At 44.1% G+C, this 14395-nt stretch overlaps 1 protein-coding gene across 2 annotated transcripts; it reads left to right on the forward strand.

Moving 5' to 3' along the window:
- Positions 1–4378: 4378 nt before the first annotated feature.
- HDDC2 (HD domain containing 2) lies at positions 4379–14327 on the forward strand. 2 transcript variants are annotated; one of them, XM_080389986.1, is made up of 6 exons: positions 4379–4535; positions 5115–5236; positions 6177–6279; positions 9714–9782; positions 12844–12982; positions 14189–14327. In XM_080389986.1, the coding sequence occupies exons 1-6, from the start codon at positions 4473–4475 to the stop codon at positions 14281–14283; spliced, it is 591 nt and encodes a 196-aa protein (XP_080246112.1). In that variant the 5' UTR covers positions 4379–4472; the 3' UTR covers positions 14284–14327. The 2 variants fall into 2 exon arrangements, with proteins under 2 accessions (XP_080246112.1, XP_080246113.1); XM_080389987.1 differs by lacking the exon at positions 9714–9782.
- Positions 14328–14395: the final 68 nt, after the last annotated feature.

Genomic DNA, 14395 nt, shown 5'->3' on the forward strand with positions numbered 1-14395 from the left:
GACAGCTGGGTCGCCCCCCAAACACAGCCTGTTGGTCTTGGCAGTTTTTCTGATGCTATCACAGCAGAAGAGCTGGTATTCTACAAGTACCAACAGATAGACCATCAGCACTGGTTGTGCCTACCAGCCTTCACAGCAGCATTCCCTAACGAAGGCCATAGGAAGGAAGCCTAGCCAGTTCATAGGCCATGTGCACTTAACTGCATTAATCATTTCCCATGCACACATTTGGAACCAAAACCCTACAAAGCCTGGAGACGGCTGTCACTCCTACAGGCAACAGGCAACACACAGGTGCCTGTGTTCCTGCACAGACCCAAAGGCCAGACCCTCCTGAAACACTAGGCTCTGTGGTCAAATGAGTGTTAACGGCCAGCATGAATTCATGTTCAGTATCATTCACTTATCTCTGGGCTGGATTTGGCCAATATACAAATACACATAATAACCAGCCCATAGTTAACACTATCAATGTTAACCTACTTCCTATGACCTTTCCTGCTTGAGCTGCAGAGGAAGTCTCAGCAGATGTCCAGCCCTTGGCACAGACATCACTGCGTGGTGCCTCTCGCCTGCTTTGACAGCCTGCGTAGGGCAGCGCAGGACTCCTTGGGCACAAGGACACACAGCCCGGCATCTGCGAGGTGTGGGGCAGAGAGGAGAGAGCCCCATGGCACACACATACACCTCACTCCAGTGGTTTCTCTTTTTCTGTACCATTTCTGAGGATTCTTGCAACAGATTTTCAATAGCTACTTCTAAATCCTTAGTAGGGTTGCCTCAGGTAAAGAAATACACTCTGGAGAACTAAAAAAATGATCATTTACAGTGTCTGGCAGGTGTTTTTCAGTATTTTGCTCTTAAGGAGAACATCAGGGCTGTCATTCCTGCCTGTTGGCTCTGTGATATGCAGTCATTTTGCTACATCCAGTGAACTACATGACTTTCTTTTTTTTCTTTTTTTTCCCTTGCCAAATGGTAACAAATTAATCCAATCAATTAATTACTTTTTCTGAAGATATTTTGCCAACACAAGTTTTGCAGTGTCCATGCTGGCAGAACACACGAGTTTTTGAAATCCCACATGTTACTGTTGGCGTTATGTTATGTAAATCACACGCTGATTAAGATCCACCTCATGAGTAGTTAATGGGTTTGTCCCCAGTCATCTGGCATTTGTGGAGATGATTTTCATATTACCGTGCCAAGCGTGTAGAGCATCCCCTTTTCCCCAGTGCTATTTCTTACAAGAAAGTAAAGCATGATTTCAGCCTGGCATCGGGCAGCAGCAAATGTGGTCGAAGCAGAAATCTGTGAGCAGAGCGCGCCATCTTCAGCTGCCGACTGATAATTACTCTGCGGTAACCAACAAATTTGGTATTTCTCCTTGGGAATTGCCATCTGTTCGGGCAAAAGACAGAGAAAAAAAGCGACCTGAGAGTGATGAAAGATTGAGATTTAAGCCTTAACACTATCTTAATATCCTGTAGGGAGATTCTGAAAATCCTTGATAAAGTTTCTGAATTGAATAAAAAAGCTGCTTAAAATTGCAAGGAGCTGAGCATCCCAAATTTGTTTCTGTATTCAGGGTACTTAACCAAGAATAAATGCACATCAGATTTTAATAAGAGTTAGAATTCGTACTATATTATGGTCTTCCAGCCTACAGAGAGTCTATGCATCTAATAACATGTTTGATAAGTACTTGGAAAAGCTCACAAATGGTACCTCTAACTAGATACCCAGTCCCAGAATGACTGGGTAGAAAACTAGTGTAAATAAGCAATATGCCAAAAAAGCATACAAAGTGCATCAGAAGAATTATACACGTTCAAATATTACAAAATTTACAAATATTACAAAAATCACACTACACAAATATTACATAAATACATTTAAGTACATAAACACAAATATTATGACATTTACATAAATTACATAAACACAAATACAAAAGAATTACAATGGTTGTGTTAAGTAGAAGTGTATTTTATTGCACATATATGCTCCATATTAGTGTATATTTTTTAAAAAATAACCCAAGACATGATTGTTAGCTGATGCCTGAGAAATTTTTCTCCACCATGATGTTAAATGTTGATGTTGCTATCCTGTTATCCAGCATTTTTCTGTTCTTCCCAGCACCACAGGAAACCTCAGGTCTCCAGAGCATTCACAGCTCCAAAGGGTTCGCATGGAGCGGAGGTATTAAGTGCATTAGAAAGCCAATCTGTGAATGTGGGTATGCTGCTTTTGATAGCGTTCTCTAAACCAAACGGGCAGCCGAGGTCAGGGCCCGCAAGCCCAGCCTCCTTAATGTCATAGGAGAGTTCGTTCTAGAAACATATCTTAAGGACACTAGTGACAAAGAAGTTGTCACACAAATAAATTGAAACTCATGCCTCCTCATGTGTGCTGTACAAGACTCATCCATATTAAATATTATTTAAGAATCTGCAAAAGCAAATGGATTACTGAATTTAAAGGGCCATGAATACTAAACATGTACATTGAACAGAGTCAGGAAAGGTTAAAAGACAAAGCGCCTGTTATCAGATAGTCCTGGACTAGCTACAGCTTCTTATTTAAAATGCCAATTGTTAAATTCCTCTGTGTTATTTTTATGATTGTTTGAGCTCAGAAGGTATTTGACAACTGTTCAGAAAACGAGAAAGACTCAGTTTGCAGCCACAGAGACAGCAAGATACAGAAAGTAAGTTGATGAAGTTCTTCTTAGAAAGAGACCTGTAAAGGACAATGAGGCAATCAAGAACAACTGGCATGGATTTATGAAGGACAAATCATCCTTGGCCAACCTGATTGCATCCTATGATGAAATGGCTGGCTACACAGGCAAGGAGAGAGCAGTGGACGCAATAGATCTTGACTTCAGTACAGCTTTTGAAATAATTTCCCACAGCACTTTCACTCACAAACTGAGGAAATACAGCAAGAATAAGCTGGCTGTTGGATGCTTTGAAAACTGCCTAGGCTGACGGGCTCAGTGGGAGGCAGCTGGTGGCTTGGCAATCTGCCTGGAGGCCCACAGCAAGCTGAGTACTCTAGGGGTTGATAGTAGGGCCCTTGTAGTTCATTATCTTCATCAAAAACCACGGGACAGGTTGCACCCTCGGCACATTTTAAGACGAAATGTGCTAATGGGGCTGGCTGGCACACTCAACTGTGGAACTTCAGTTCTGAGGGCCATGTCCAATATGAGCAGACAGTGTGCTCTCATCCCAAAGAGGGCAAATCACACAGCAGCCTACATTAGAAATCTGAGCATGGCCCATAGCCTGAGGACAGTTCTGTCCCCCTCCGCTGGGCGTTGGCGAGGCCCTGGATGGATGCAGGGCTCAGTTTGGTGCTTCTCCAGAGCAAGAGGGGGCCCCACCTTCAGTGAAGGTGATCTAAATCACATCGCCTTGAAGGAGAGGCTGAGGGATCCTGGGCTTGGCTTGCCTGTTGAAGAGCGCAAGGGGTCATATGACAGCAGCCCACAGCTACCTGAAGGGGGTTTACAAATATGACAGAGCTGAACTCTCCTTGGTAGCAGCAGACAATGCAATGAAACCATGGGCAGCAGCGGCCTGGGAAGTCCAAAGAGGGCATTATGAAACAAATTATTTACTTGGAAGACGGCTAACCTAGACAAACTACGAAATTTTTATTTTGGATGGTTTCAGGAGCTGTCAAGACAAAACTGCAGCAGATGCGATTTACTTCTTGGTGGGGAGGCTGGGCTAGGTGACACCCAGAGGACCTTTCCAACCAGCCCGTTTATGATTGTGCACAAACATAGAGCTGGTGGCTTTCCTGGTCGACGATTCCTGTTTGTTGTGGGAAGACGGCTTTAAAATGGTCACCAAAATATTGTCTGGGCTTTACTATTAATTCAGGAGTGCGTTTCAGTATACAATGAGCACAAATAAAAATACTGTGCCATCTGTTGACAGCTGGCAAACTGCAGATGTTCCTTCCTGAAAGCAGAGTCTTTCACTGCCTCATTTAACCCGTTCCCTGCTATTGCTGTCGGCAATACAACAACAGCAAAAAAGCACAACGTATTTTGAAAATTCACCGACTGTAAAGTAATTCAGCGTGTTACTTATTCAGCTGGTAAAAGCAACGGAAGTGCCTGCAGCCATACTCCAGGAGCGCCCAAAATGATTTAAACCTCTGAGTGCAGCAACTCCGGCAGTTACCCTCTCCTCTCTGAATAAATAACGTGAGTTTGCAGCGTTTACCGTTTTTACTCTAAGTATCCTGAAGGCAACGGACACGGTGGGCTGCGCCCGCGGCCCGCGCCCTGCCCGCCCCCGAGCCGCCGGGTCTCGCTCCCGCCCGCACCAGGAGCCCCGCTGGCGCCGCGCCGCGCCCGGCCGCTCCCTTCCCCGCCCCCGGCACGCCCAGAGCCGCCGCACGGGCCGGCAGGAGGCGGAGCGGTGTCGGCGGCGGCTGCCGGACGGTGAATGGCGGCGGGGGCGAGCGGCGGCGGGCTGCTGCCCTTCTTGCGCCTGCTGGGGCAGCTCAAGGTGAGCGCGGGGAGGCGGGGGCGGGGAAAGGCCTCGGCGCGGCGGCGGGTCCGCTGTGGGGCGGGCGGCTGTCGGGCTGTCTGCCCGCGGCCCTTCCGCGGGGCGGGCCGAGGCCGGGGCCCGGGCCCTCAGACGGGTTTCCCCGGCAGTCACCGGCGTGGGAGCGGGGCCTGGCCCGGCGGTGCGGGCGGCGGCGAGCCGGGGCCTCTGGGCTGTGACTGGCGGCGCCAGCGGGGCGGAGAGCGCCGGCCCCGTGCTGGGGCTGCCGCGGGGGGTGAGGGCGCCGGCCGGGGCAGCGCAGGGGTGGCCGGGCGCTTCGACGTGAGCACCGTGAGGCTGAGGAGGGCGCGCCTGCCGCTCTGGTAGTGCTGGCGAGGCCTCCTTGCCTGTGAACAGCAGCGTAAAGGCGGCCCGTCTCAGCCCGGGGGAGCCCGGGCGCTGGGGCAGGTGTTTCCCGGGCGCATCGAAGCGCAGCGGAGCGTGGAGGTCACGGTGGGGCAGCATTTCTGCTGGGTCTCCGAAGCGAGGGCCTGCAAAATCTGCGGATTTGTTTACGTTGCTGTGACACTCCTCACGCAGAGAGTACCACGGACAGGATGGGTGTACAGGAACGTGGCGAAGCCAGAAAGCGTATCCGATCACATGTACAGGATGGCGATGATGGCTTTGGTGACCGAAGATAAAAGCCTTAATAAGGACAGGTGAGACTCTCTCTGGTTATCGTGGCTGTATGTTAATGATGTGGGAGAGCTGCAATCAAAATGCTGAAAATAGCTGCAATAGTCATCCTGAGGAAGAGCTTTTAAAACACACTGAAAGAGTTTGAAGTCCTTTCTCCGCTTTTCCCTCTGTCCTTTGGACAGGGTGGTGTTTACCTGGAGAGCTGAAAGGGACTAAAAACTTATTGCTGAACTGTGAGTGCTGAGGCAACTCTTTAATGCAGAGGCTCTGAGTTGGCATTCTCTCAAGCCGTAAGCAAGCTGAAGACACTCAGTTAAAGCACAATTTGAAGCAACAAACAGGAGAGACACAGCCCCTGTGGATTTGGCCAGATTGAGTTAGCACTGAGCAGCAATATGGAGCCTCAGAAATCAGCTAGCGTAGTGCGGAAAGCATCACTGCTGAACAAGTTGTTGAGTCTAGTAATGGATTATGTTTGCTTTGTCCCTTCAAGAGCTGATGTGAAGGCTTTTTTAAGTATTCTGCAGTATTCTGCAGACTGGCATAGCTACAGAACTGTGAGTGTCAGATTATATCCTGAATTTGCGATGGCTCCAATCAGATTACCTTCTACCTGTTGCAGGAATAACGTAAAGTGTGTAATGTAGTGAGTTACCACAGCATCTCTGAAAGCCAAGTGCACAAAAGTGAAGTACATTACTTTTGAATGCAACGCTCTTGTTCAAAGTGTATTTGAACTTACATTTACATTTACAAGCAGCAGTGGGAATTAAAATCATGTCTAGGTGAAAACTACTTCCTTTAGCAAAGAAGTGAAAAATATTAGGTGACGTTTTTAAAAAAAAAACAACCAACCAACCTGTAAACTATATGAAGGGGATAAATTTATGCAGTCTTTTAGCTTTATGAATAACAAGGTATAACTTAAAACCTAATTATTCTGTCTTTGCTTCTTGTCAGATGTATACGATTAGCTTTGGTTCACGATATGGCTGAATGCATTGTTGGAGATATTGCTCCTGCAGATAATATATCAAAAGAGGAGAAGCACAGGAGAGAAGAGGTATGGGCATAAGGTGTGAAGCCACATTTGCAAAGCGTTCTGCATGTTTTTAATGTTTGGTGGTAGTGAAGGGGCCCTCTAAGCAACGTAATACTGTCATTGGCATTAGACAGGTATGCCACAAACAACCAAAGTTTTCAACTCGTGATTTTTGTAGATGTGATTTCACCAAGTACAAAGTTATGGAAGAACCTTTGAAGTAATCTTCATGTTGGCCATTTCCTCCACTGACTGGATTTTTGGCAGCCTGAATTAGTCATGTTGACCAGTCTTAGAAAGAGGTGGGGAGAAGGGAGTAGGTGCACTGAGAAGGGTGGGTGACAGTTTGTGGCAGATCATTTTTGTGGTGCCAGATCGTGTGGTTATGACAGAGACTTTATTTAAACCATTTGCACAGGACTCCCGACATAGGTGGTTTTTTGGGGGGTTGATTTTTTTTTTTTTTTTTTTTGTCATGAGTCTTTGAGTGTGTCATGCCCAGGTTGTTTTATTTTTTTGCCTTGTACATATCCAAACTGTCGGTTTGTCATTTCTGGGTTTTATGCAGTTGAAGAAAATGTAAACATCTCCTCCAGCCACAGCTAGAGGGCAACGTGATGCCTCGGAAACTCTGTAGAGGCTAGAGTTAGTTTTCAAGGAGTGTAAAAAACCGTTGTAGTGATTGGTTGTCGTCTTCCCCCACCCTGCCCCTGCCTTTTATGCTTATCTTTTTAAAACTTGGGGTTAGGGGGGCTATGAATAACTCCAGAAGTAAGCTCTTCGCTAAGAAAGTGGAAATTAAAGATCAAAGGGGTATTCAGCATTCTTGAACTACTATCTTTACTGATTGTAATTTTGGTATATGTGGGTTTTTGGTGTACTTCCTAGTGTGTTCTTAGACAAAACAAAAAAAACCTCTTTCCTGGAAGTCTCCAAAGATTGTTTTGTCACCGAGGGTCAGGCTTCAACTTTGCCTAGAGGGAACTCTCATTTGTATTTAGGCGATGGAAAAGATATTTTGATGCTTAAGTATGTTTCAGAAGTTTTCTTAAGTATTCGCAGCTCCTTCTGCTCCCATTTCACTCTGAGGATTTTGCTGTTGACTTCATGGGATGGAGGTTCAAGCATTATACATTTAGGCTGATTCTGAAATACTTTGTTGTAAAAATAATCAAGGGTGCTGGCTTCATGATGTGGCTTGAACTGATTTATCAATATGCTGCTTCTGCTGCAGACTTCTTGTTTTGCCCCTTTGATCTACAGCCAAAATTGAGCTGGTTCTGAAGTTTGCTGCTTGTGCAGAAAGTTTAATCAGCTATTCCCACCAAGGCTAAGGCAGCAGAAACTTACCTTGATAAATAAAAGTTTGGGTTTTTTCTTTGGGGTTGTTTTGCTTGGGTTTTTTTTGCCAGGTAAGTAATTTTGGCCTGCTAGACCTTGAAATCTGATGTGCTCCGGAGATGGAATGAGACCTTGATGCCTCCATGCTGGGGAGCAGCTGATTCAGTTTAGCCATATTGTGAAACTGTACCCTGTATTTGAAGTGGAGAAACAACTGTGGCACTAAACGTTCGTCTGGCCTGTGATTTTTTTTTTGGGGAACAGCCCTTAGTATTACTAGGAAAACAGTAGAAATAACACAGAAATGAGACTGATCAGCTGGGAGAGCTGATACCATTAGTTTGGTACTGTGTTAAACCTTGTACCAAGATTTGTAGTTGAAGAAATAGTGCCTCGGTCTGGGAGCACTGTTTTATTGGTGCAGGGTATTAAATGGATTTTTTTCTCTGTTTTTCAAAATAGGAGATTTTTAAAGGTTTATGTTGTGTTGCCTGCCTGACAGTCAGTAGCTGTTCTGAGCCCTGCTAGTGGAAATGTGCTAGTTGAGTGTTTCAGAGGGGGCAGTTGCTTGTCAACATTGAACCTATAACCTGCTAAGTTCAAATGGTGCCTCCACTAGTTAAACCTGGAAGGCAGAGCTGGTAATTGACAGCAGTTCCCTGGCTTTTGACTTGCATGTTTTGTTCTGGGCTTTGTTTTGGACTCTTGAAGGTATTTGATGCACCTTCAGGTTGTTGTGTTTTAGACTAGTTTTCTAACAATTTACTTAAGCAGCTCCCAGCAAAGATTCTTCACTGAGTGGTCCTACTGTTTTCTGGCAGATTTACGTGCACGTGCATTTCAGAATAATTGTGGTGGGTTGACCCTGGCTGAATGCCAGGTGCCCAGCCAAGCCGCTGTCTCATTCCCCTCCTCAACTGGACAGGGAAGAAGAGAAGGTATAACAAAAGGCTCCTGGGTCGAGATAAGGACAGGGAGAGATCACTCACCAGTTACTGTCGTGGGCAAAACAGACTCGACTTAGGGGAAAAAAAAGTAATTACTAATCAAATCAAAGTATGATAATGAGAAATAAAACCTAATCTTAAAAACACCTTCCCTTGCCCCCCTCCATTCTTCCTGGGCTTAACCTTACTCCTGATTTTCTCTTCCTCTTCCGCCCCACCAGCGCAGAGGGACGGGGAATGGAGGTTGCAGTCAGTTCATCACACGTTGTTTCTGCCTCTCCTTCCTCTGCAGGGGGAGGACTCCTCAGTCTTCCTCTGCTCCAGCATAGATTCCCTCCCACTGGAGGCAGTTCTTCATGAGCTTCTCCAGTGTCCTAACCATGGGCTACGTTTTTTTATGAACTGCTCCAGTGGGTCCCTTCCACAGGGTGCAGTCCTTCGGGCCAGCATGGGTCCCCTGCAGGATCACAAGTCCTGCAGCAAGCCTGCTCCATTGTGGGCTCATCTCTTCATGGGTCCACAGATCCTGCCAGGAGCCTGCTCCAGAGCAGTCTTCCTATGGGATCACAGCCTTCTTAGGGCATCTGCATGTACCGGCGTGAGGTGCTCCACGGGCTGCAGGTGGGTACCTGCTCCAGCGTTACCCTCCACGGGCTGAGGGGCACAGCCTGCCTCACCATGGGCTTCACCGTGGGCTGCAGGGGCATCTCTGCTCTAGCGCCTGGAGCACCTCCTGCCCCTGCTTCTGCACTGACCCCGGTGTCTGCAGAGCTGTTGCTCTCACGTATTCTCACTCCTCTCTCTGGCTGCTGTTGCTCTGTGTTTATTTTGGGTTCCACCACCCCAACCAACCCTTCTTAAATACATTATCCTAGAGGCACTACCACCATTGCTGATGGGCTCAGGCTTGGCCAGTGGTGGGTCTGTCTTGGAGCCGGCTGGCATTGGCTCTGTTGGACACAGGGGGAGCTTCTAGCAGCTTCTCACAGAAGCCATCCCCTGTAGCCCCCCTGCTACCAAAACCTTGCCACACATACCCAATATACTATTATACTGTGTGGTGTATGTTTCTGTGTACTTGTTACCAAGTAATCAATTCTTCAAAAAAAGTGATAAAAATGTGCTTGCCCAAAAACTGGATAAATAGAAATGGCTTCTTTTTTTCAGGCAGCTATGCAACAGCTGACCCAGCTTCTGTCAGAGGACCTCAGAAAAGAAATCTATGAACTCTGGGAAGTAAGCTTGAATTCTTTTAATCCTTTGCTAAAATTCAGGGTAACCCATTGTCTTCTTCCTGTTTACCTATGAAATTATGTCATCCCTTATTTTGACCTCAAGCAAGGTAGATTCATTTGCTTGGGAGATAAAGCTAGTGGTATGGTCAAGGTCACTTTGGAATCCTTTTCATACAGAAACTTCAAACTTTGGTAAAATAATGAGCTTCTGCCTCTGAACTCTCAGAGTTCCATATGAACCTGTCCAGGGCTTGGGTTGTACAACTGAAGGAAGAGTTTGTCGTCTGCATCCAGCCCTCTTGGATATTTGTCTGTTTTTTTAATACATTTTCTCTGTTGTTCACATCTGGCCATTTGCAGCTCATTATCTTTTAATACAGGAAAAAATAACGGGAGCTGATGATGCCATGGAGTATTTTCTGGGTTTTTTTGCAAGTATTAATATATGTGGCTTCCATTTCTTTCTTATACAGCCAGTTAGGGTAAAATATTTAGTAGTAACTTCTGGTTTAAACTTAAATGTGGTGTACTGACACAGAACAGCGCTTTTCTACAAACAACACAGATTGCTGGCTGGTCTTGTGTGCCTTAAATGTTTGTATTGGAAAGTGTCTTCTGTATTTGATTTAATGCTTTGATGTGAACTCATGCTGTTAATTGATAAAAGATCCTATATACTTGCAAACTAGGGATGATTACATTTTTTCCAAACAATTTGACTTTATAATTACTGTGCTTTATCTTCTAGCATACAGCTGCTTGAGGACAAGTGTGTCCACAGCTCTTGTTCCCATGTTGTTGCAAACAAAGTGTTAGATGTTTCTTGGACTGTGTGACCTGAAACTGTATTTTATGCTGAAATTCTTACTTTTCCACTTGGGCTTTATTTAAAGTCCAGATATTTGCAGCCAATTTCTGCCTTTTATTACACCAGCCTGTTTGTTTGGCTTGGGTTTGTGTGTGTGTGTGTGTGGGGGGGGGTTTCTGTAGTTTTGTGGTGAAACTGGCAATGGCGGTGGGGTTTCAGTGCTATAATTCAAGGTAAAGGGGGTAAACCAGCATAACCAGATCTGAGGAAAAAACCCCTTGTCTCTGCCTCTTTCATTGTCAGCCTTCCAAGGACTGTTGCTTTGGACTGTATTGGTGGACGCTCTGCAAGTGTAGCGTAGGGGAGAAAGGTAGCAGAAAGATACCTCCAGTGTATTTTCACTTTATAACTTAATCAAGAATACATTTGAAAAAACATTGGAGTGAATGAGTCAGCACACTTCAGCTCTGTCCTGCTTTTTTATTTGCAAGAGCAAAAGCACAGGAGTAATTTAAAAGACAGACTGTTTTTTGAGAGACCAGTTACTGTTTTTCCAAAGTATACAGTTATTTTGCACTCTTAAACACCTGCAGGGAGGAAACGGTTTTTATTTTAGCACTATGCACAGTTGCACACATAATAGCTGATGTTTCTTGAGGTTAATGTGAGCTGAGGTATGAATAAGATGATGTGGGTTGTATGGCATAAAAAGGTTGCTAACAGATTGATACTCCCAATTAATTGCTGGAGGTGGGACAGACCTTTACAAGCAAACAGCCATAGTTCTCTTTCTCCTGAAGTTCTCCTTTGTAATGCTGCCAAGAGTTTGTTCTCTTTGGTGGCAAAAAAAAAAAAGGGAGTAGAAAGAGATTTAAGAAAATAAGAAATAGTATTTACAGTATAAAGATAAGGCAAAGCTCAGACTGAAAGGAGGAAAAGAAGGTAAAAATACTGAAATGAAATTGATTTCTAAAATAATGATCAAAGTGTAATTGAAAATTCAAAGCATCGTTCAAATGCAAATAGAGTAGTATATGAATCAATCATGACTATCAAAACCTGGATTTCTGACTTTGAAAGGTAAAGCAGTAAGCATGAGAACAAACAGGCTCCTAATAGTGTGTCAGACAAGGAAATGACGATCACACTTATCTGAGCATCACTGTTCTGGAATTACAAGCCAGGATCTTGCCATTGTGAACGAAACCCACACCCACAGTTGTCTGTCATAAGGTGCAGAAAGAGTTGCCGTGTTCTTCAGTCAGTAGGAAAAACTCTTCCTGCACTTGTGCTGCTCACATCTGCAGAACTGCCGTGTGTCACAGGTTGTGTGGATCTGAAAGCACAGGTGGGCCCGGTGTGCACTGAAGCCTCTGGTCTGATTATTAGTGGTAGTGATGATGAATGGGGTCAGACCTGCAGAGGGTATCAAGGTGATGGTAACCTGTCCCGAAAGAAGCCGCCTTCTGTCGTTGGTTTTGGAAGTAGGGAGAAGACCAGCTGATGAGATGTCAGATACAATGCAGTAGATTTAGAAAAGAGAAAATGAAATGGCAAACCTGTTTGCAGCCATCACTGGAAGCAAATGACAATTTGACTAGAAATATGAATGACTTGCAAATATATACTGGTGATGACTGCAGAGAGGGAAAAGATAGCAGAGAGATTAAAGGACTTAAAGTCTGAAGGGGAGGGGAGGAAACCCCTTAACAACTCCCTTCCCAATTTCTTAGGAGAGACATAAGGACATAAGCGGCTCAGACAGATTAGACCAAAGAGATTAAGAGGGAGTGACAGGAGAAAAGTAAAGAACAATTCCTTATAAAAGCAGCAAGTGGTGGAGAAGAGTGCACAATAGGCCTTAAAAATAGGTAGTGGTAATCCATGGGCACACACTGTGGTAATTCACAGCCTTAGCCAGGGCTGAGTGGTGTTAAATGGAACCAATTATTTAACTTGTATATTGGGTTTTCTCGATATCATCCTTGATTCAGCCAAAACACTTGGTATATTTAGAGATAAAGCATGCAAAAGAATTATGTTCTCAAGTCCTATCACATTTAACAGAAATTTTGCACGTACTTATTGCAAGCATTTTGTTGAATAGCAGTCTTAAAAAGAGAGTGAAAGACAACTGTTGTGAATATTTATGGAGTGGCTTGTACTAATAAAGAAAATTCTAGATGTATGAATAGCTTCTAATATGCTGTTTCAGAACAAAAAAAAAAATTCTTATAACTGCAAATCTGTTCAGGAATATGAAAACCAGTGTACTGCAGAAGCCAAGTTTGTAAAACAGTTGGATCACTGTGAGATGATACTGCAAGCATTTGAGTATGAAGAGATGGAAAACACACCTGGCAGACTGCAGGATTTTTACGATTCAACTGCTGGTATGACAGTTGGGCTTTTTTTTTTTTTTTTTTTCCTTCTTCTTTTTTGTCTTTTGTAAATTCAATGAAACACACAAATTGCCTGTTTTCTGATAAGACATTCAGAGCAAGTGAGAACTAGTTATTTCACTCATTGCTCAAGTACCCTAAATATTTTGAGGAAAACTCAGTGCAGTGTGAAAATACCTTGCATTTATCTGTAGGTATTGAACCTGAATTGCATTTATGCATGTTCCTTTTACATGACTTTTTACCTAGAGAATGACTCAGCTTTCATTACACTTGGATGTGTATAAGGAGCTCCCTGTAACATTAGGGGGGTATAAAGGAGGCTTCAGTCTTCACTGATGCTCTTGACAGCAGCTTGTTTCTACTTTGTGTTTCGTGAACCAGTGAAGTAGAATTTGTTATCCCTGTGTGAGCTGTGGTCTTGTGGGACCTGCCCCAGGTACACGTGAGAGCCAGCTCAGTGAAATGTTTCAGGTGTGATTGTATTACTTTTTATTCTATCCACTGCTTTTCATCCTTTCCGAAATAAACTGACAGTTGAAAGGAAAAATGGGTAAAATTACTACTTTAGCAGGGGAGTTGAACACCAGAAGAGGACTGTGACTTAATGTCATCCTGTCCTGGGAAAAAACTAGGGACAGATAAACTTGGGGACCAGTCCCTGACAGGTCCTGTTTATATTTTGGTGACTCCTCAGGGAAATAGTAAGCACTCTGAAAAATGCAATAATTTGATTAGGGAAGAAAGAAGACAAAAAAGACAGAAATCAACAAAGCTGGCATACTTCATTTTCCAGTTGACATCTTTGCCCTCCTACCAGAATTCAGTAAATTAAACTGAGCTGGTGTCTCAGTGGAGCCTACAGCATATACCCTAAGTGTACCTGTAATTGGTGTGGTTTCCTGTAGCAGGATACATACATCTTGGTCAGGATCCATACCTTTTTCAGCTCTTAAGTGTCTTAATAGAACTCAAAATATTTTCGTAAGTTTTTTTGGGGAAGGATGGCCGTAACTACTCTTATAGTAAGTTATTTCATAGTTGGATTAAACTGGGAGTACTATTTTTCTTAAAAGAATAATTTGGCATTTATTCTGAACCTGAAGTGACATCACTGCTAATGTTTCACTGCCAGCCTTTCACATATAGGAAAACGAGAGCATTTTTAATTAACTTTCCCTTTCTTTTGTTTTGCAGGAAAGTTTGTTCACCCAGGAATACTCCAGCTTGTATCTCTGATTAACACAGAAAGGAATAAAAAAATAGCTGCTACATCTCATCCGCATTCTTGAGGTGTTCCTAAATGCTGTTGCCATAATAAATACTTTGTTTTATATTCTGTACATTCTTTATCATATAACATCACTAATTCTGCCAGCAGATTTTTTTTTCTGTGCATTCACT

This window comes from Falco punctatus (genome assembly GCF_963210335.1).
Source record: "Falco punctatus genome assembly, chromosome: 5".
NCBI classification, from domain to species: Eukaryota; Metazoa; Chordata; class Aves; order Falconiformes; family Falconidae; genus Falco; species Falco punctatus.

Coding starts and splice junctions, on each gene's coding strand:
- HDDC2 (XM_080389986.1), top strand. CDS start 4,473: ATGGCGGCGGGGGCGAGCGGCGGCGGGCTGCTGCCCTTCTTGCGCCTG. Junction 5,237..6,176: donor AAAAGCCTTAATAAGGACAG/GTGAGACTCTCT, acceptor GCTTCTTGTCAG/ATGTATACGATTAGCTTTGG. Junction 12,983..14,188: donor TTTTTACGATTCAACTGCTG/GTATGACAGTTG, acceptor TTTGTTTTGCAG/GAAAGTTTGTTCACCCAGGA.